Source organism: Capra hircus, chromosome 1 (genome assembly GCF_001704415.2).
Source record: "Capra hircus breed San Clemente chromosome 1, ASM170441v1, whole genome shotgun sequence".
Taxonomy (NCBI): Eukaryota; Metazoa; Chordata; class Mammalia; order Artiodactyla; family Bovidae; genus Capra; species Capra hircus.
In genome coordinates, this window is record NC_030808.1 from 81,305,404 (window position 1) to 81,327,670 (window position 22,267).

The window sequence follows — 22,267 nt, forward strand, 5'->3', positions numbered from 1 at the left end:
CAAGGAATGCGGTGCAGACATAGAGAACTGATACACTTACATGAGCGATGCTGTCACTTCATAAACAGTGTTAAATGACTAGTGGATTTTGCCTATGCTTTGGATGTAAATGTATTCTTAAGTAGTTTCTGCACTTGTTCATCTAGTTTTCAGCTCTTCGGACCACCATCACAAGCCAGAGAAAGTGTTGCAAGCTCTTGGAGCACAAACTTAGTTACTCCCTATTTTGAGGTGCATGGATTCTGGCCTAGTTCTCTATTTAAAGCTTTTTCATCTTTTTTTTTCTTGAAGAAGAAGAGAAAGGAAGAGGAGAAGAACAGAAAAGAGGGGAGAGAATGGGGAAGGGGGAAAGGAAGAGGGGAGGAGAGGAGGAGGAGAGGGACAAGAAGGAGGAGAAAGAACTAAGAGGGAGATAGGAACTCTGAATGGCAAAAAAATTAAAATTAAGATATATAGAAACATTTATAAACCTTGGCTCCTACCAAGGTTTCTTTTAATCTGAATGGGGTCCCCAAAGAGTTGGGCACAACTTGGAGACTAATCAACAACAACAATAAAATCTAAAGACTGTCCTCTGAGAAATGAGTGTGAAAATAAACATAAAAGGTAATTTGGTATACACAGGCCAACAGAGGACCAGATTTCTTTCATTCACAAAAACAAAAGGGAAAAATATCTCAGATCACGCCTGATTTCAACACACCAAGCCAAACGACTAATAAACCGCCCACAAGGAATGAAACTATTTTGAACTCGTCATTCTGCAAATACGTATTATAATATCTAGATCTGCATAAAATTGTGCAAGGAGAAATACACCTGACCTTTTATTGAAAGGAGGAGGAGTCACATATCCTGAAAGGGTTGGGACCCGCCTGCAGTCCCTGGGGAACTTCCTGTTGTCACCGCACGTCGTTGGGGTTAGTTATCTAAGCTCTGAGTGTAGAGACTAAGACTCTGGGAAGAAAATCCTTCTTGTGAATGTGACACACATGGGCTCCACTTTCCACATGCTGAGATTATACTTCCTCCTCAGTTTGATGTGCTTAGTGAGATCAGGTAAGTCATTTATTGAATAGTTTTCTTAATTGTTTTTTAAAAATTTACTCTTACTGTCATTTTATCGTCCTAGTTTCTTCACTAGACTTTCCAAGTGTCATACAGTTATTTTTTTTTCAGGAAAGAAGATATAGAGTACCTTTTTTCTATTTCTGAAAAGACTTTCTTTTTCCTCAGTAGTAAAAGAAACCATTATTCCTTTCAATTAGCCTGTTCTGATGTACAAAAACGAAATATGCTGAAAAATCTAGAGTAGTGTTGCTTTCTTTCATAGTTAATTTTTCTGTGCTTTTCTACTATGAATTAAGATCATTTATTTCCTGGGGATTTAAAATTTTTACTTTAATATCCATTACAGACAGTGTAGGTTTTTATAGCTTTCATGCATCAAATGTTCATTTAAATTATTTTCATTAAAAAAACCCCCATGATTTTATATGTGTAAAACCTCTCAGAATGGTGTCTGGTATATTGATAACTTAAAATTATTGTACTTACAGGCATACATATATACAAAATTATTAATCATAATGAATAAATAAAAATTAACACAGTAATGTTTGCAACAAAGTAACAAAAATTAAATGAAAAAAATTAAATAAAAAGCTCAGCACTTCTCAGGTTTTTAGAATCCAGTACTTTTTCACATAGTTTAAGTAATGAAGATTGGTATAATTTTTCTGAAGGGAAGTATGCTATACATTAGGACCCATAAAAATGTTCATGTCCTTTGAACTAGTAAAACCATTGCTGAGAATTTGTTCTAAAGAAATATCTTATAAAAGAAACAAAAAGAATCTTTTATACAAAGATGATTCTATGTCATCTGTAATCTCTAAACTAGATACAACAGAAATGTTTCTACATGCAGGAATGGATAAAGTACAATGTAACAATTTTTTAAAATATGTAACCTTCAAAATAATTCTGAGGCTATGCAGAAACGTGCAACCATGTTTATAATATAACATGTCATATTATAAAAGAAGTCAAAAAAGCAGAACTCAAATTTGTAGGTAAACTAAGATTACAACTTAGTTGTAAAATCATGCCAAAATCATGTATGTATGCCTGTAAATAGTTTCAATGGGAAATGGAAAAATTATTTGTATTTCAGGCTTATAATAAATTTTTCTTAATTTGTGCTTTTTTTTAAATTTGTGCTTTTGAAGTTGATTTAATAGTAAGTTAAAATTAAAATATTGATAATATTGGGAGAGGGAGGGGGGAGGTGGGGTTCAAGATAGGAGACACATGTACGCTAGTAGCTGGTTCATGTCAATGTATGGCAAAAATCACTACAATATTGTTAAGTAATTAGCCTCCAATTAAAATAAATGAATTAAATTATTGTGAAGAGACATTAAAATAAATTAAAATCTATTAATTAAATTTTAAATAAATTAAAATAAACAAATACATTTACAAAAAAAAATAAAACATTGATAATATTTTAAATTGAGAGGTCACCATTTTAAAGTTTGTGTTTATTATCACAATTTTTTTTAAGTAAAATAGATTTAGAGATAGCTAAAGGGGCGTGGGAACTAACCTTAATACAAGAACCTGATGGCATTTTGTGGGTACTTTCTTCAAGTCTCCCATTATATATTTCAGTTACAAAGTTGGAACTTAATTTTTTGTGACCTGCCTCTTTTAAAATATCTTTTTTAATTTTTAAGACCAAGTCTAGTTGATTTACAGTGCAAGAGACGCAGGAGACGCGGGTTCAGTCCCTGGGTTGGGAAGATCCCCTGGAGGAGGAAACGGCTACCCACTCCAGTCTTCTTGCCTGGAAGATTCCATGGACAGAGGAGCCTGGAGGGGTTTGCAAAAAATCGAGCAGGACTAAGCGACTGAGCATGAGTAAGATAAGTTATTATAAGATAGTGAGCATAGTTCCCTGTGCTGTACAGAAGGTCTCTGCATGTCAGTTTACCTCAAATTCCCAATGTATCCCTCCCCCATCCGGTAACCATTGACCTGCCTTTCTGCGTGCTAAGTGGCTTCAGTCATGCCTGCCTCTGTGCAACCCTATGGACTGCAGCCTGCCAGGCTCCTCCGTCCATGTGATTCTCCAGGCAAGAGTACTGGAGTGGGTTGTCATGCCCTCCTCCAGAGGATTTTACCAACCTAGGGTCCGAATCCATGTCTCTTACTAGTTCTTTACCACTAAAGCCAAGCGGAAAGGTTTTCCTTAACATTATCTCATCAGTAAAGTCTTGCTTTAAGTCATTCCACAAGACCCACTGCTAACTAATGGAACCCAAGCAGATCAAGATACATCATGATAAACTTCCATAGCTAGAAGGAAAATACTTAATTATTGCTGTAAGCTAAATCCAGTCTTCTTAGTATTTGCAAAACCGTGATCTGAGAACTTTCATGGGGGAGGATATTAAATAATAAGCAGAAATTATCAATCACAGATACAGTTACTTATTGTTTTTCCCCTTCCTTGGCTTGCAGTCCAAAAATGAACAAGTGATTAAGATGTGATTCTGAAATCCCAAGAATACAGGTCTTTTACTTTCAGAGATTTTTATTTTGTTGCTCTAACCTTCATGAAATCATGATGGGAATTTTGGCCGTACTCTTACCAGAGTATGAAGCAATGGCTGGCACACTCTACCAGAATCATTTGCAGAATTTGTTGAAAATGCAGACTATCTCCAGAGATCCAGACTCAGCGGGGTCTGGGGTGAGGTCCTGGAATCTGCATATTAAACAAATTCACAACGCTTTTTGGCTTGCAGGTGGTTCAAGGAAGAGAGGCTGATAAATGTTATAATTTTTTAAAAAATTTTTATCCTGGACTATAGTTGATGTACAATGTTGTGTTCATAAGTAATTTTTAAAGTTACCCTGCTATCAAAATTTTGACCTATAACAACTTGTGCAAAACTAGGTAGATATTTTCCTAGAGAATACCTTTGTGCCAAATTAGAGAAAGAATTATCTCCTCAAATATTGGAAACTCCCTTCAGAATGATTTATAACTCCGTGTGTGTGTGTGTGTGTGTGTGTGCATGCACGCCACTGTGTGACTCACCTGTCTCCAGGAGAAACAAAGGTGACTAAGAGGTGGAACATGAAGGTGCATATTTTTTGCACATGATTAAGAGATAAGAGTAAGGAAATTTGGCATCTCATTTGTTTTCTGGGTTATATCCTAAAGAAATTCAAGCTGGTCATTAAAAGCAGAGACATCCTTCCAATGAAGAAGGCATTCAGCCCATTTTTTTCTTGCCTGTCTCTGCCAGTATAAAAGAGAAACAAAGATATTCCATCAATTTTGGCCCTGGCTAACTGTGAACCCATCTCAGTCTGGCTCAGGATGGATTTTTAATGCCAAATTTGGTGGTGTTCTCTGCATAAAAAATGTAAACTGAGTTACTTTTCAGATTAAAAAGAAAAATTAGTAGAATTTCATTGTAGGAACATGTCACCTTCCCCTTCCACTTCTCTCTTCAAAGTAGGAGTCCAACTCATTTTCTAATTTCTCCAAGTCAAAATTTCTGGACTAAAGAGATGTTTATTTCTGAGACTTTTGGAAGTTCCTGCAGAACAATGTTTTTAAGCAAGCTTAAGAGTGTGCTCAAGTGTGGGTTTCTGGAAAGCTCCTGGCTCCATCAGTCAACATATGGTGGGCTGTGTGTCCTGGACACTGACTTGGCATCCACTGACCAGAAGGCTAAATATTCAACAGTGTATTCCTTCATCTACATCTGAATCTCAGTATTTTTAGGCAGCATAGAGTCAATATATCTGTCTGCGGACCTCTGTTCTAAAGAAGTTATTCATACACATTTGCGTCATGTTTAGAGGTAGGCGAAATGAGAGCTGGAGCATGCCTTGGAACCTAAAACTTGACAGGAAAGAAGTGTAAGTCAGACCCTCCCTGTTTTACTTCCTGACTCAATATGGTGCATCAGGGTGAAATTAGGTAGAATTTTACTGCCGTCATGGGGGTTTGGAGGTTGGTGAACTGAACTTCACCAGTCATGCGTCTGAGAGAAATTGACACTTTGACTTTTGATAAGCTGACTCGACCATATGGAGAAGTTTAATAGGAACCTGTCTTTGTTCATTGACTCTCATCGAACCTCAGAGCCTTCTGTCCTCTTGCCCCACTCACAGTTGCTTTATCGGTGGGGTATTTCCGCCTACAGTTCCATCGTCTCCCTTCACAGACACCTCTTTGGATGTGAATGAAGAGTTTCCTCTTTCTGTAGGAGTTTTCCCCAATCAGACACGTAGGAGCTGAAATTGGTTCTTCTAAAGGCAAGTAGAAGCCAAAAGCCAGAACTGAGCATGACCCCAGGATAGCATGGGCATTTAGCATCAAGGCAGTGTATCTTGCGAATACAGAGCCAAAGGATCCCTTGGAAGTTTATATCAGAAAGGAAGCAAGGTTGTCAGTGATCAGTCTGAGGGAATCACACTTTTCTATCCAACTGAGACTCACTCGAAATAAGCCAACCTAGGGAAATAGATTTCTCCCCGTTTTTTTGGTTGTAGCCTAAGGAAATGTAGCTGGTGGATAAAAACAAGAGATGTCTTTCCAACCAAGAGGACATTTTGTGTAACTAACTCAACTTTCTGTGGTAAAACAAAATGATAGTTATATTTAGTCCCTAAGGCTGAGAATAAGAGTAATTTATTTTGCACAGAAACAGCTAGCCAGGGCTTTATTTAGCTTGCAGTGGTAGAAAATGGAGGTCTGTCAACCTCAGTTTCCAAGGTGAAAGAAAGCAAACTGGAAAATTAGGAGCCTGATTTGATTGTGACCGAAAAGTGAAACTTCTGCCCAGTCACCTCCAAAAGACTTTTTATCTTTTTTTCACTTAAAAAAAATAATTTTATCTATTTATTTCTGGATGTACTGGGTCTTCGTTGCTGCTCGGGTTTCTTTTCCTCTAGTTGCAGCAAGCGGAGGCTGCTCTCTGCAGCATGTGAACTTCTCATTGCAGTAACTTCCCTTGTGGAGCTCGAGGCTCCAGGAAGCATGGGCTTCAGCAGTTGCAGTTCCCAGGCTCTAGAGCACAGGCTAGGAGTTGTGGTGCACAGGCTTCATTGTTCCGAGGTATGTAGGATCTTCCCGGACCAGGATTGAAACTGTGTCTCCTGCATTGGCAGACGGATTCTTCACCACTGAGCCACCGGGGAAGCCCCACCCTTTTTAAAAATTCTTTCCATGAAAGTGTGAAATTACAGGAGCAATTTAAAAAAAAATCAGTTTTATTAAGATATTATTCACATACCATACAATCCACCCATTTAAAGTGTTTTCTAATAGATTCACAGATATTTGCCACTGTCACCAGTCAATTTTAGAGCTCTTTCATGACCTCAAAAGGGAACTGAATACCTTTTACTGTACCCCATCTCGCCATCTCCTCCCATCCCCAAGCCCTAAGCAACCACTAATCTACTTTCTGTCTGTATAGATTTCCCTATTTTGGACATTTCATATGAATAGAATCATATAATATGTGGCCTTTTGTGACTGACATCTTTCACATGTTATAGTATTTTCAAGATTCATCCTTATTGTAGCATGTGGAACCATGTTTGTTACCTAAAAGGTATTTATTAGCCAAAAAAACCTGCTTGATATAAAGGTGAAAAAACACCTATCTGATTAACATTCTAATTACAAGAGTAAAGTATAGTTGGTGATGGAGAGGGAGGCCTGGCGTGCTGCGATTCATGGGGTCGCAAAGAGTCGGACATGACTGAGCGACTGAACTGAACTGAACTGAAAGTATGGTTATTTTCAGGTCTTTAAAAAAAATATGTTTCTTAGTTTATTTTTCTGGCTGTGTCGGATCAGGTGGCAGTTGCAGCACACAGGCTGTCTAGCTGTGGCACTCTGGCTTAGTAGTTGAGGCTCATGGGCTTAGCTGCTCTGAGGCATATGGGATCGTAATTCCTTGCAACTGCCCCTTCATTGCAAGGTGGATTCTTAACCACTGGACCATCAGGGAAGTCCCTGTTTTCAGATATTTTAATTAAAAGAAATGTAAATTTCTTGATATATTAATTTTTTTAAATCAGGGTTGTCTTTGGTTAGTAAGAAAGTCCTGGAGAATTTGTTTTCTTAGGTAGATACCTCTTGTCCTTTCAAAGGACCTCTTGTCCTTTCAAATCAGCTAGTTTGAAGATCTTAGAATTTCGTTTCCTAAAGGAATGCTAGAGTGGGCTAAATGGCTATGAATAAGGGACCAACTTTATTTTAATATGAGCAAATTGATGATCCAAATAGATTATTTGTTTTACCTTGTCAGGGAGAAGAACCTCATTTGTATACTGGCTAATAAAGCTTCCCTTTTCCAAGTCCTTGGTTGAATTAAGGAAACTAAAATGATGGAAGGAAGGAATTTATTTAGCACTTGTTTTATGTCAAATTTCATACTAAGTGATTTATTTATTTAGTCTTCATAATCCTATGAGATCAACACTACTAACCCAATTTATCAATATCATTAACAATTACTAGTTTGGGGGACTTCCCTTGTGGTCAAAAGTGGCAGAAAGTGAAGAGGAACTAAAGAGCCTCTTGATGAAGATTAAAGAGGAGAGTGGAAAAAGCTGGCTTAAAACACAACATTCAAACAACTAAGATCATGTCATCCAGTCCTATCATTTCATAGCAAATAGATGCGGAAAATGTGGAAACAGTGTCAGATTTCATTTTCTAGGGTTCCAAAATCAATGCAGATGATGATTGCAGCCATGAAGTTGAAAGACACTTGCTCCTTGGAAGAACAGCTATGTCAAATCTAGACAGTGTTTTAAAAAGCAGAGCCATCACTTTGCTGACAAAGGTCTGTATAGTCTATGCTATGGTTTTTTCTGTAGTCATGTATGGATGTAAGAGTTGGACCATAAAGAAGGCTGAGTGCAGAAGAACTGACACTTTCAAACTGTGGTGCTGGAGAAGACTTTTGACAGTCCCTTGGACAGCAAGGAGATCAAACCAGTCAATGTTAAAGGAGATCAACCCTGAATATTCATTGGCAGGACTGATGCTGAAGCTCCAATACTCTGGCCACCTGAGGCAAAGGGCTGACTCCTTGGAAAAGACCTTGATGCTGGGGAAAACTGAGGGCAAGGGGAGAAGTGGGCAACAGAGGATGAGATGGTTGGATGGCATCACTGACTCAAAGGACATAAATTTGAGATATGTTAAAACTCAGGGAGATAGTGATGGGCAGAGAAGCCAGGCATGCTGCTGTTCATGGGGTTGTGAAGAGTCGGACAAGATTTAGTGGCTGGAGAACAGCAATAACATCTGGTGATCCAATGATTAAGACTCCGCACTCCTAATGTAGGCGGCCCGGGTTCAATCCCTGGTCAGGGAACTAGATCCCACATGCTGCAACTAAGACCTGACACAGACAAATAAATAAACAGAAAAATAAATAAAATAGTTGCTAGTTTTTTGGCGTCTACAATGTATCATGTAACACTTTAGATACTTCACAGGCATTTTCTCTCATTCTCACATCAGACCTGACAGCCAGGCTGGGATTAGAGTGTGGCAAGTAAGGCACTCACCAAGTGCAACATTTGGAAGGGACACCAAAATAGTAATCAAGATAAGTCAACTTATGACTTTTTAATGCAATAAAATAGTCTATTTTTGTAATATTTTAATGCAACACAAGGGATACTTTAATATCTAAATATTTTACTGTCATTTAATATTTAATGCAAATGATAATATGCACATCATTAATAATGTATATTATGCATAGATGATATTTTAATGCAATTTTTTTAATGCAATATTTTTAAAAGATCAAAATCAACACAAATCTATGATGAATAGAATGTCAAACATTTTACTAAGATATATTACTGATCATTTTACTTGTTGGTGTTATTGTACAACAGAAAAAATCATTTCTAATTGTCTTGCATTTCTGGGTCCACGACAACTTACTTCCTTGCTAGGTGGTTTATATTATGAGGTGACCACAGTGTATGAACAGATTAAATAATGAAGGGCTATTTTTCACTTGGTTCAAAACATGGGAGGCTATTTTGATAAATGAGTGTATACGTATATAAATATGTATGGGTTTCCCAGGTGTGCTAGTGGTAAACAATCCGCCTGCCAATGCAGAAGACATAAGAGATGCAGGTTGGATCCGTGGGTTGGGAAGATCCCCTGGAGAAGAGCTTGGCTACCCACTCTAGTATTCTTGCCTGGAGAATCCCCATGGACAGAGGAGCCTGGTGGGCTACAGTCCGTAGGGTCGCAAAGAGTCAGACAGGAGTGAAGTAACTTAGCAAAAGTAACTTAGCACGCACATGTAAATGCATACATTTACGTGGTGTGTTTTTTTCTTTTGCCTTGGGCTCACTATGACTCTGCAAAGCACTGCCTGACAGATTGGCATTATTTCGATCATTTTACGCATGCAAAACTGAGGCCTGGCGAGGTTAGGTAATTAATTAAGAGAAATCACATAACTCGTAGGCAATGGCGTTGAACTTCAAACGTAGATCTGTCTCCAAAACCCAGGCTCTTTCCAAAACTGTGTTGTGTTTTTGTGTGAGGCATTAGGCCAGAGCTGGGAAGGGCTTCCCAGGTGGTGCAGTAGCCAAGAACCTGCCGGCCAGTGCAGGTGAGGCCAAAGGCACGGGTCTGACTCCTGGGTCAAGAAGATCCCCTGTAGCAGGAAATGGCAACCACTCCAGTACTCTTGCCTGGAAAATTTGGTTGAGATATTCGACCAAAGCTGGCAAACTTCTGTAAAGAGCCAGATAGTAAATATTTTCAGCTCTGTGGGACGGTGGTCACTGTTAAACCACTCAATTTTGCCTTATACCAAAAAAACAACTGAAGACAATATGCTAATGGTCATGGCTGGATTTGGCCCATAGGCAGTCATGTATTAGATTATAATAAAGTCTCTCAGGCACATATAATTTATCTCTAAACATGTTATAGCTAGCTTTTCCTGATATCCTGTTTGAATATGTTCCTTTTAATTTAACAGAAGGAAGGCAGTAAATGATCATCAGGCCTGCCCTACACAAGGGTCTGAATTCATCGCTGGATGGGAGACATCACCCATCCAACTGTAATTTTCCAACTGTCAACAGGAAATGCCATTTCAAAGGGATTGAATTTCAAAGTAGTCTGAAGAGTAAAGGCAAAGTTTCTCCCCTTTCAAGTAAACTCTAATAGAAGAGGTTAAGCTTTAGAAACCAGTTTAACATGTTCTGCTGAGCTGTTAATACTACCTCTGAGCAAACTTGACTTGTAACAAAACAATAATAATAATGAGGTTTGCTTTCTGAAGGCATGAGTGTGTGTGTGTGTGTGTGTGTGTGTGTGTGTGTGTGTGTGTATATGAGAGAGAGAGAGAGTTGCTCAGTTGTAGTGAGTAGCCCTTCCCTTCTCCAGGAGATCTTCCTAGCCCAGGGATCAAACCCAGGTCTCTCATATTACAGGCAGATTCTTTACAGTCTGAGCCACCAGGGAAGCCCAAAGTAAAATGTAAAGAACTATATGAAGCAATGTAACAAGTTTGCTATTCGCATATATCTACTCCTTACATGCTCTCCAAATTGCCTGAGAATTTCAGGCCCAACAACAAGACAAGTTCTTGAGCTTGGTGCTGGGTACACACTACTAGACTAAAAACAACACAGTGCCTGCCCTAGAGAAGCTTAAACTAATTTGTAACATAGTCCAAAATAAGATAAATGTAATATATCGTTTTAAAAGTGGTGTTAATTCTGAGAGGAAAAGGCTTAATAACTTAAAGTAATTTTAAACAAAGATCTTTGTGGTGAAAAAAAAAAAAAGAACTTTGCGGTGGAGTGCACGACCTATTGTTTGCATATGATTTTCCAGGCTGTGTCTCCTGCAGATATATTTCTAATAATTTCAGTCACAATGCATTTCATGCTTCTTTATAAACATTGTCATACACTATATAGTATTTATATGAATCATTCTGAATGGCTGACTAATGTGTTAACAGATTGATATCCATTTATCCAGGAAATAGTTGAAGCAGGCCCTGTTCTTGGCACTGGGAACATAAGACTGGATAAATGGACAAATAGATTAGTTATCTTGGAACTTCTGTGCTAGTGGGGGAAGTTATTTCAGAAAAGGAAAAAATCTTTCAGCTTTGTGGTATGAAAAAACAAGTAATATTTAAGGGGGAAAATAGAGTAGAATTCAACACAAGAAGAAAGTAGAATATCTATAAATCCTGGGGAAAGCATATAAAGTCAGAGCATCATTTAGGCCAAGGAATTCACTTACCGATGAGAATAATATAGTGAATATGTTATCCACTAGCCACCCCACAGTCTTCCAACTTAAAAAAAAAAAAAAAGAGTCAACTTTAGCTGTAACTAATCAAACTGCATCCAGCAATGTCTTGGAACAATCAAACAAAAGAAACAGGATAAAACTGTCCTATTGAAAAAATCAAGCTTCTACCAGCCCCAGAGCCTGTGAGGGTTAGATCAAGGGCAGTCCCTCATTCCTAAGGCTGGTTCTGTCCCCCATGCAAGTTTCTTGAGCCTTGGGCATGGCTGGGGTTGGGTGAAGGGCCATCCAGGAGCCTGTCTTGAAAGCAACAGTGAGTCATTCAGGAGCGAATGGAGAAGGCCAGGCAAAGGACTCACTGTGAGCAATGATCTTGTATTTTCTAGAACTAAAACTACATAACCAGGGAAATACAGTTCTAGAAGATAAATTTTATATAAACTTCATCTTCGTTATTCATGGCAGTTCCTGTTCTGTAAAGGCACTCGGACACTGAAGTAGCAGTTACTGGACCATTGCTTGGAGGGGAAATAAAGGGTTAGGTTCTGAGGAGCCTCTGGTTACAGCATTTGTGTTGACTGATCAATCAATACATAATCTGATTTTATATGTGTTTCTGTTTAAAGACACCATATTTAATATATATCATTGATTTGCTAGCATTGAACTCATGGCCAGCACTATGACTCATAGCTGAACAAAGCTTATGTAACACATTTTCTCTGTAAGGTAACATCACAGCCTTTATGAGTTTAGAAACTCCAGCCAGCAGTTGAGGACTATGTTTGGGGGATTTTAAACAGAGAAATCACAAAGAAAAGGCACAAGAAGCAAAAAATGTGGCAGTAAGAGGCCAGGAAAAGGACATTTGTTGCAAGAGCTGAAACAAGAAGGCAGAGCGTTGGTGTGTTTGACCACTGCTGAGAGTGTCGCTTGGAGCAACTCAGATTTTTTTTTTTTGCCACTCGGCACGGGTCTGTGCATGATTGTAAAAGCCCCTCAAGTATTGATTTCAGGGGTTACAAATACATTTGGGTTTTATTTTAGGTTTTTAGGTAGAGTGTTTACTACTGTGCTTTATCACTTGCAAATATTCTGCATTCTTATTTTATATGCATTAAATATTATATAATTTTTTATTTATTAAATATAAAATTTCTGCTCTCAAGGGCTTCCAGTCTGCTGCTGAGGTGTGGGTAGCAATCACACTCCTCTTTCCTCTGGGTGTTAACCAGCTGAAAAACTGACCCATGGCTTAAAGTGTCAGCTTTATTTTTGACATAGCTGGATTTCGAAAAAGTGGAAGCCAAATCGTTTTCTGCTTCTAATGCAAAACAGAGGTCCCCTGCTGATCTTTCCCCAAGTGGCAGGGTCTACCTGTCACCAGGGAGGAGGATAGAGAAGAGAAACCATGGAAGGGAAAGGGAAAGAGGGGGCCCTCCTTCCTAGAGAGTGGAGTGGGCATCCCCTGGATGAGGCATACCCAAACTACTGAGATGCAGAGCAGGGGTGAGAAATGTTTGATTGGGGGGATTACAAATAAATTTTGAGTAGGTGAACTCACAAATATGAAATTCATGAATAAAGAGGACTGACTGTATTTTGACAGAGGGAACCCAGTGTATGTTTGTGCAAGTGCATTTGTGTTTGTGTTCTTAAAAAAGGGTTAAGGAGGATATACAATACAGGAGGCAATACGTGAGCAGTAGCTTTCTCATCTTTCTTGGTAGATTAGGAGGAGCTAGAATAGATAACACTGAATAGATCAGAAACTCTCTCTGAGTCATATACCAGTACATAGAGGCTTAAATATTTATTTTTAAACTGAAAAAGTAATCAACAGAAGAGCTAAAAGTAATTTTATAACTAATAAAAATCAGGAGGTAGACACTGGATCAGAGAGAAGTACTGAGTATGCTAATGCCCTCATCATTCATATCAGAAAGTCATTAGACACTGTCTCGAGTCACTCAAGCAAGGACTGGAGCATAATAAGGAAAGACAACTGTTCTGACAAAGGTCAGCAGCCAGATGCATGGCAGAATTTAAAAATATGCTCCACAACATTCCGAAATACAGTTTCCAGATGCCCCAAACTCCTTGCCAGGGGTTCACAGTGGAGCATAATTAAATCTGAATAAATATACCTATGTCTGGAGCACTTCTGCGTGTAGCCCACTGACCTACAATCTACACACTGACATCCCGTAAAATAGACACAAAAGGATTTCATATAAAGTTATGGAGATCAAATTTTTCTTGCCAGAAAAATTAAAGCGGGCTATAAACTCCCAGCATGAGAAAGAAAATACAATGGAAAAAAAAACAAAAGAGCGACAGGCAAAATCCACATAGCAAAAGCAATGGCCTTTTCCAGAGCGCAATGCCATTATAAACATAACTTGAAGTCACAGCGGTTCTATCAAGTGAAAAATAAATATTTATGTGTTCTGCCCTTCTTGCCTTTCAGTAACTGTCAACTTTAAGGGCTTCTAGAAAGGACTCAGCAGGCCAAAAAGATCACCCATCCTGTAGACATTAAAGTTGGCAGTTGCTGCTGAAAAACAGCTCTGGCCCCAAACTTCAGGACGCATCTCTGAGCCTTCCAAGTACTCATATACGTGGTTTTATGACACATTGGCCTAGTGTTGCTCATTTGGCTCAAAATGAACAAACAGTAATTAAGCAATCTCCTTCTTTGGAAAGGGCACTCTATCTTCCCCAATATGACCTCATTCATAATTAATATCCACCACATAACTCTCTTGGACAGGTAGGTAGAGAGCGAAAGAGAACAAAACTTCCCAAGGCCACCTGGTGAGTCAGTCACACAACCAGGAACAAAACCCAGTTTTACTGATGGCTAAGTCCCACAGGCTCAGCCCTACTTCGCCACTCTTCCTTTTCAATAAAATGATTAACTGGACAGTCAATTATTTACTGTTGGGCTTGCTCTACAAGCACCAGAGAAGTTTCAGTTCAGGTTCTCCTGGAACAAGCAATCTACAGGAAGGGAAAAATGAAAGGGGCCAACCTATGGAGAAAATGTTTACATAGATGAATAAGTCCTGGGTGTATAATATACAGCATGGTAGTTAAAAATACTGTACTGTATATTTGAAATTTATTGAGAGTTGATTTTAAATGTTCTCTTCTCACACATACACATGGTAACTAGGTGAGGTGATGAGTGTGTTAACTAACCTTATTGTGGTAATCATTTCTTACTATATAGAATATAAAGTGATGTCATACACCTTAAACTTACTCAATGTTATTTATCAGTTATGTCTCAAGAAAGCTGAGAAAAAAAAGAAAAAGATAGTATTTACATTGCGAGCAGGCCTCACTGCACAATCTACTAGCTGGTATAAAGTGCAAGAAGGAATGTGTGATTTGGGGGCTCAATTTTTTTAAATTATTCATTTATTCATTTATGTCTCCCTAGGTCTTTGTGGCTTTGCAGAGCTTTCCTTAGTTGCTGCAGGTGGGCATTACTCTTTTTGGGGTGCACAGGCGTCTCACTGTGAGGGCTTCTCGTTGCAGAGCGCAGTCTCTAGGAGCATGGGCTCAGTGGTCGGTCCACGGCATGTGAAATCTTCCCGGACCAGGGATCAAACCTGTGTCCAGGTGGATTCTTATCCACTTCACCACCAGGGAAGTCCCTGGGGCTCATTTTTTAACCATGTCTTTTCTAGGGTAAGAGATTTCAAAGCCTGCTTAATTTGTGTGTGTGGCCGTGCTGGGTACATGGGTGGCATGCAAGCGGCCTATCACTCATTATCATCCTTAATTATGTTGCCCTCAAATTATCCCAGATCTGGTCAGTGGAAGCCCCTTCAAGTTGGTTCCTGTGTCCCTGGATGAGGACACAGGTGTTTTTAAACATTATCTCAATTTCTGCCATAATGAGATGCTCTAGCTCTTCTTTTTTTAATTATTGATTTATTTCTTTATGGCTGTGCTGGGTCTTCACTGTTGTACGGGCTTTTCTTTAGTTGCTGTGAGAGGGGCCTACTCTGTAGTTGCAATGCTTGGGCTTCTCATGTCAGTGGCTCCTGCGTTGTGAGGCACAGGTTCTAGGGTGCATGGGTTTCAGTGGTTTCAGGCTCTAGAGCATGGGCTCAATAGTTGTGATGCCCAGGCTTAGCTGCATGTGGGATCTTCCCGGACCAGGCAGCAAACCCGTGTCTCCTGCGTTGGCAGGCAGACTCTTTACCATGTGGCCACCAAGGAAGCTCTCTAAGCTCATCTTAAGCTGTCCTCTTTACATCCCCAGGCTTTCTTTTAAGGCCGTTCTTCAAGTCCAGTCAGCAGGGTGAATGCTTAAAGATGATGCTTGAGCAAAGAAGGAAAGGCCTGAGAAAGGCCACCATGATTAAGAGTTTCAGATGCGTTTGAAAGGTGTAGAGCCAGACACACCATGTTCTCCACCACCGTTGCAGTTGGGAGCTGCGGACAAGGAAAGATGCTTGGACCCCGCAGATTCAGTTACCAAGTCGTCTACTATGTGCTGGGCACTGTGATGGATATATGAGATTAATCATAAGCCACCATTTCAAGGAGACTGTGGTCTTATAGGACAGACATCCATATAAAGAAATATCCATAGTACATCCCTGAAAATGTCTTCATTGTGCTGTCATTGTGGCACAGAGAGGAGCTGGGGAGTTCTAGGTTGAAGGACAGACAGTAATTAAGGCTGGGAGAGTTGGAGAAGGCTTCACTAAGGTAACTTTTCGGTTATACCTTAAAAGAGGGTAGGATTTCAAAAAATGATTTTTTTTTTTGAAAAAGAAGACACTACTTATGAACTCTAAATCATATATGATGTTTAAACTTTATTCAACTAGATCCAGCCTCTTGCTAGGTACTGTAAGACACATGGAAAGAACTCCAGTGAGTGTAGGACAGAACTCTTGTTTGATGTCTGTCTAAGGAAAGAACTGTCATGATACCATCTAATTTTTATTTTCAGACACAGATGAAACATGTCCTTCATTCACCAAACTGAGTTTTCACAGTGCAGTGGTTGGAACGGGACTAAATGTGAAGCTGATGCTCTACACAAGGAGAAACCCAACCTGCGCACAAGCCATCAACTCCACAGTTTTGGGGAACTTGAACGTGACTAAGAAAACCACCTTTGTGGTCCATGGATTCAGGCCGACCGGCTCTCCTCCAGTATGGATAGAGGACTTAGTAGAGGGTTTGCTCTCTGTAGAAGACATGAATGTGGTTATTGTTGATTGGAATCGAGGAGCTACAACTGTAATGTACAACCATGCTTCTAGTAAGACCAGAAAAGTGGCAACAGTCTTGAAGGAATTTATCGACCTAATGTTGGTAAGGAGGAATTCTCTTAGATGTTTCAGAGCCAAATTGAAATTGGCTCATTATCTGGATATTTAAAGCCAAGAGATATCTACAGTGATCAGGAGGACTATTTTTGCAGTGTTTAGCAAATGTTATTTGAATAAGCCCCCAGGAGGGTGAAGGGAAGGGCTGAAGGGAAGGCCCATAGGTATGGTTGTGTAGGTTGTGCACTGCAGAGGGAATCCATCTGCAGACCACCATTGTCTCTGTAGACACTGTAGATTTATATATCTATCATAATAATTTTCTAGTGAATGACAGCAAGGTGTCCTGGGGAAGGGACGTCTCTTTCTAACTCATATAAAGTTACCTAATGGGTAGGAGAGGTTTCCTGGCTTCAGTGTTCAGAGTTTCCTCAACTTCCATAGCTCTTCCTTTTCTTAGACACGCCAAAAGTTTAGAGATCAGATTATCCCAAACCAAAACTGATATAGCCAATCTGATAAAAAGTGATTTGACATCGGGACTATTTCAGAGAGCCACACCTGGTGGCCACTGTGGCCAGGGGTGACATAAATTTTACATGAGCTCCTCAGCTAAGCCACAGCCCTTGGGAAAGGGAATAATAAAATGACTCATGACCAGCTATCCCAGGACTATGGAGTATGCCCTGCCCCTTTCTTTCCTTCCTTCCTTCTCCATAGTAATTCATTAACCAAGCCAGCATGAAGATAAAGGAGTTCATTGAAATATTTGGTTGCCCTTCTTCTCAGTGGGGAAGGCTTTAAGATGTCTCAGCTTGGTTCCTAGAAGAAGCACGAATGGAAACACCATGGCATAAAAATTAAGGCACAGGTTTGTATTTGGACAGACCAGTTTGAATTCTGCCCTGCTCCCTCCCAGCAGCTGTCTGACCTTGGGAAGATGACTTCAGCCCAGTCAGTTAGTTTCCTCATCTGTATAATCAAAAGAATAACATCTAGTTTATGGGGGTGTTGTGACATTTTAATAAGATGATGGACATAAAGTGCTTAGAAATGTTTCTCCAAAGTCAACCATTAGGAAATTTCTCCAGGTATTGTCAACTCCTTGGTCCCTCACAATTTTTAACAATGGACCTCTTGAAATTCCAGGCAGAAGGAGCTTCTCTGGATGACATTTACGTGATTGGAGTAAGTCTAGGAGCCCACATAGCTGGGTTTGTTGGAAAGATGTACGATGGCCAGCTGGGGAGAATTACAGGTAAGAATTACAGGTAAGTCTTCCTGTGAATGGGCTCAGGATAACCAGCCTATGGACTGTGTTTCCTGGGGGAGCATGATACATGCAATCCAAATCCTTGGGTTCCAAATCAGCTCTTCTAATTACTTAACCGCTCTGAGCAAATGTCCTCTTGTGCAAAGGGAAGACCATAGTAGTAACTGACTTCAGCAGTATTAAATTTATTATTTAATAAAATATGTGCAAACACTTTATAAATTGTGTATGCTATAGAAAAGTTTGGTAGTGACATTATTTCTCTATGGCTACAGAAACAGCTATGTCCCATGATGGGGATTTTGCCCCAAGCAGATGGCCTTCCTTTCATTTAATCCAAGATTGTTTGAACTACATATCTAATATAGTCCCAGGCATAGCTGGAGCCTTCAGTTCAGTTCAGTTCAGTTCAGTCGCTCAGTCGTGTCTGGCTCTTTGCAACCCCATGAATCGCAGCACGCCAGACCTCCCTGTCCATCACCAACTCCCGGAGTTCACTCAGACTCACGTCCATCGAGTCCGTGATGCCATCCAGCCATCTCATCCTCAGTCATCTCCTTCTCCTCCTGCCCCCAATCCCTCCCAGCATCAGAGTCTTTTCCAATGAGTCAACTCTTCACATGAAGTGGCCAAAGTACTGGAGTTTCAGCTTTAGCATCAGTCCTTCCAAAGAAAACCCAGCGCTGATCTCCTTCAGAATGGACTGGTTGGATCTCCTTGCAGTCCAAGGGACTCTCAAGAGTCTTCTCCAACACCGCAGTTCAAAAGCATCAATTCTTCAGCGCTCAGCTTTCTTCACAGTCCAACTCTCACATCCACACATAACCACTGGAAAAACCATAGCCTTGACTAGACGGACCTTTGTTGGAAAAGTAATGTCTCTGCTTTTTAATATGCTGCCTAGATTGGTCATAACATTTCTTCCAAGGAGCAAGCGTCTTTTAATTTCATGGCTGCAATCACCATCTGCAGTGATTTTGGAGCCCCCCAAAATAAAGCTGGAGCCTTAGGGTAGGAAATGAGATGGGAATTATGTTGTCTGGAGCTAACTCTGTAACTATCAGCTTTCAGACCAAGACTGAATAAAAACCCTCAGAAACACAGCAGGTGAAACTTCAAAAAAAGATCCCCTTGCTGGGTTCATTTGCCTAGTGCTCAGTAACTTTCCACGGTGACAGATGAAGGGCTGAGGGAGGCTTTCTCTTTCAGAGAGGCAAGGCTTCCGGCCATCCATATCTTTTCCAGAACTGATCCTTACCCTGAGATAGCCATTTCCAATCTAGGCAATCTGGAAGGCAGAAGTGAATGGAAGGAGGGCAGGAAGAGGTAAATGATTCAAACCAGCTACAATTGAGAGGTAACCCTTTAGAGCCACAGGACTGAATGTGGTACTTAACCTGACACGTGGCCCTGGGCTAGTCTTCTGGCCCCACACCCCCGCCCCTTCTGTTTCTCTTTCTCATATATACACATACACTCCACATTAGCTGGGTGTCTTCTAACCCTGGTACTTGAGGTCATATTTTTTCCTGGGCTATTTCTTTTTCTTACTTTCACCCCAAATGCCAAGGTTGCTCTCATCTTATTCACCTGCTTTCCTAGGGAAGCAAAATGTTTTTTCAGTTTTAAAAAAAGTATTTATTCATTTGGCTGTGCTGGGTCTTAGTTGGGGCACAGGGAATCTAGGATCTTTGTTGCAGCATTCAGGATCTTTAGCTGCGACATGCAAGCTCTTAGCTGTGGCAATGTGGAATGGAACCTGGGATCCCTGCATTGGAAGCGCGGAATCTTAGTCACTGGACCATCAGGGACTCAATTTTTAAAATTATTACTATAATGTTTTAGAAAGCAACACGTGTTTACTTTTTAAAAATTCATTTTCCCTTTTGGGTACAAAGGACAAATAGCTCAAATTTGCTTGTTTTCTTTATCTGTTGGGAGCTTCTCCTCTGGGAGCTGGGACTTTTCCCAGTGGTGTGTTTAGAAGCTGATCAGCTCTCCACACAAACACACACACACACAAATAAATTTATAGCATTTACTGATTCCATGATGTAAATACTCCCACTGTGGCTGATTTTAAGCTACTGACCTGATGTCACTGACCACAAAGTTTGGGAAGAGGTAAGCTAAATGGGCTGTTCAGTGCTAGTGCTGGGGGCTCTAGCCCATCATTGTCTTATTCTACCTACCCGTTAATTTTGCTCCTCAGCCACCCAGCAAGCCTGTTCCCACAACTACTTTGGACAGGAATACAATGTAATCTGGCCTCTGACCATGGAGATTTCCCCAGCCAGCCTCCCTTCCTGGGTCCACGTGGCCCTGCTTTGTGACCTGGACTCAGCCCGCAGTCTGCAGCTCAACTTTCCGTCTCCTCTGACTGCCCCGGAGAAGGCAATGGCACCCCACTCCAGTACTCTTGCCTAGAAAATCCCATGGACAGAGGAGCCTGGTAGGCTGCAGTCCATGGGGTCTCTAAGAGTCAGACACGAGTGAACGACTTCACTTTCATTTTCACTTTCATGCATTGGAGAAGGAAATGGCAACCCACTCCAGTATTCTTGCCTGGAGGATCCCAGGGACTGGGGAGCCTAGTGGGCTGCCGTCTATGGGGTTGCACAGAGTCGGACACGACTGAAGTGACTTAGCAGCAGCTGACTGCCCCATGTTCTCCCAGTTCCTCATCCTCACTGAGCTCCAACATCAAATTCACCTGTTCCCAAGTGCTTGTCTCAGGGGTAAAGCGTTTCCCTTCCCCACTCACCTCCGACTGCCCTTCTTGAGTGGGATCACTGGATTGTGGGGCGGGAAAGACATAATTCACTCCTAGCTCCTAAGAACTGAGCGGTTCTGCTTGCTAACTATCTAGGCCAGAATGTCTGCTTCATCTCTTTCCTTTCCCCTTTTGTCTTCTGTTCTTGCTTCTCCTTTTCCTCTCCAGGCACATCTCCTGGTATTACTTTTCATTAATTTCTTAAAATGAAGATGAATAGATTTAAAAACATTTCAAATACCTACATCACTTGATAATACATTAAGTTTGATTCTTATAAAAATCACCTTGGAGTGTTGGATACAGTGCCGATATGCTGAATCAGGATCTCTGGTCTTGGGACCCAAAAGTCTGTACTTTTATTTATCTTTTAAAAAGTAACTTAAGCCTAGCTTTCTTATCTTTTTTTAAAATAATTAATGTATTTATTTGGCTGCACTGGGTCTTTGTTGCGGCATGTGGGATCTAGTTCCCTGACCAAGTATAGAACCAGGGCCCCCTACACTGGGAGTGTGAAGTCTTGGCCACTGGACCACCAGGAAGTCCCAGGAGTCTATGCTTTTCACCAGAAGATTCAGATGGGTCTGAATGCCACACATTAAAAAATGACCACAGATCTATGTTGTCCAATATAATAGCCATAAGCTGCATGTACCATCGAGTACCTGAAATGAAGCTAACACAAACTGAAATGTGCTATAAGTACAAAGCGCACACTGGATTTTGAAGAAAAATACATTAAAATATTTTGAAAAATATATTAAAATATATGAAATGTCTTATTAAAAATGAAAGACATATTAGAATATATTAAAATATGAAAAAAGTGATAAAAATATATTAAAGTTTCATGAAATTCGAAATTTATGAAAAATATATATTAAAAAATACCTTAAATACATTTTAAAATTTGGATTTTTTATATTCATTACATGTTGAAATGAAATTTTACTGCTATATTGGGTTAAATAAACTGGGTTAAATAAAATGCATTATTAAAATCAGTTTTCTTTGTTTTTCAGCTTTTAAAAGTGGCTGCTAGAAAATTTTAAACTATATATGTGGCTCACATTATATTTCTACTAGATAGCACTGCCTTGGAGAGTTAGTTCATGGTGACCTTTGGGATGGGAGTAAAGGAGGCCCCTAAAGCCACCTGTAAAACATTGGACGTTTGTCCTGGGAAGAGGTCCGAGGTCCAGGGCTTTCATCAGATTCTCAAACTGGTTAATTTTGTAATCAAAGCCAGTGATCACTAGTTAGGCACTTTGCCGGCGATCACAGAGCAGCAAGAAAGCGCTCCATTTTGTTGGTTTTGTTTCTGTTCTATGATAATTTCAGTATTCTGGATTCAGATCTAGGAATGCCTTGGTAAGCCTTCTGAAGTAGCAATTAATTCTACCTCTGTTTTGCAGATAAGGAAACTGAGGTTCAGAGAAGGGAAGTAACCTGCCTAAAATCACACAGCCGGTTAATACTAGGTTTGGGGCTCATGTCACCTCTATCCGACTCCAGTGATCTCTGCTCACACAAAATATGCAGCTTTTTAAGGATAG

At 40.1% G+C, this 22,267-nt stretch overlaps 1 protein-coding gene across 1 annotated transcript in view; it reads left to right on the forward strand.

Moving 5' to 3' along the window:
- Nucleotides 862-22,267, forward strand: part of LIPH (lipase H) — a 52,537-nt gene continuing 31,131 nt past the window's right edge. The window contains exons 1-3 of the mRNA XM_018046979.1: nucleotides 862-1,059; nucleotides 16,344-16,711; nucleotides 17,815-17,923. Coding sequence (XP_017902468.1) covers nucleotides 993-1,059; nucleotides 16,344-16,711; nucleotides 17,815-17,923 — 544 coding nt within the window. The 5' untranslated portion in view covers nucleotides 862-992. The remainder of the gene's footprint in view (nucleotides 1,060-16,343; nucleotides 16,712-17,814; nucleotides 17,924-22,267) is intronic.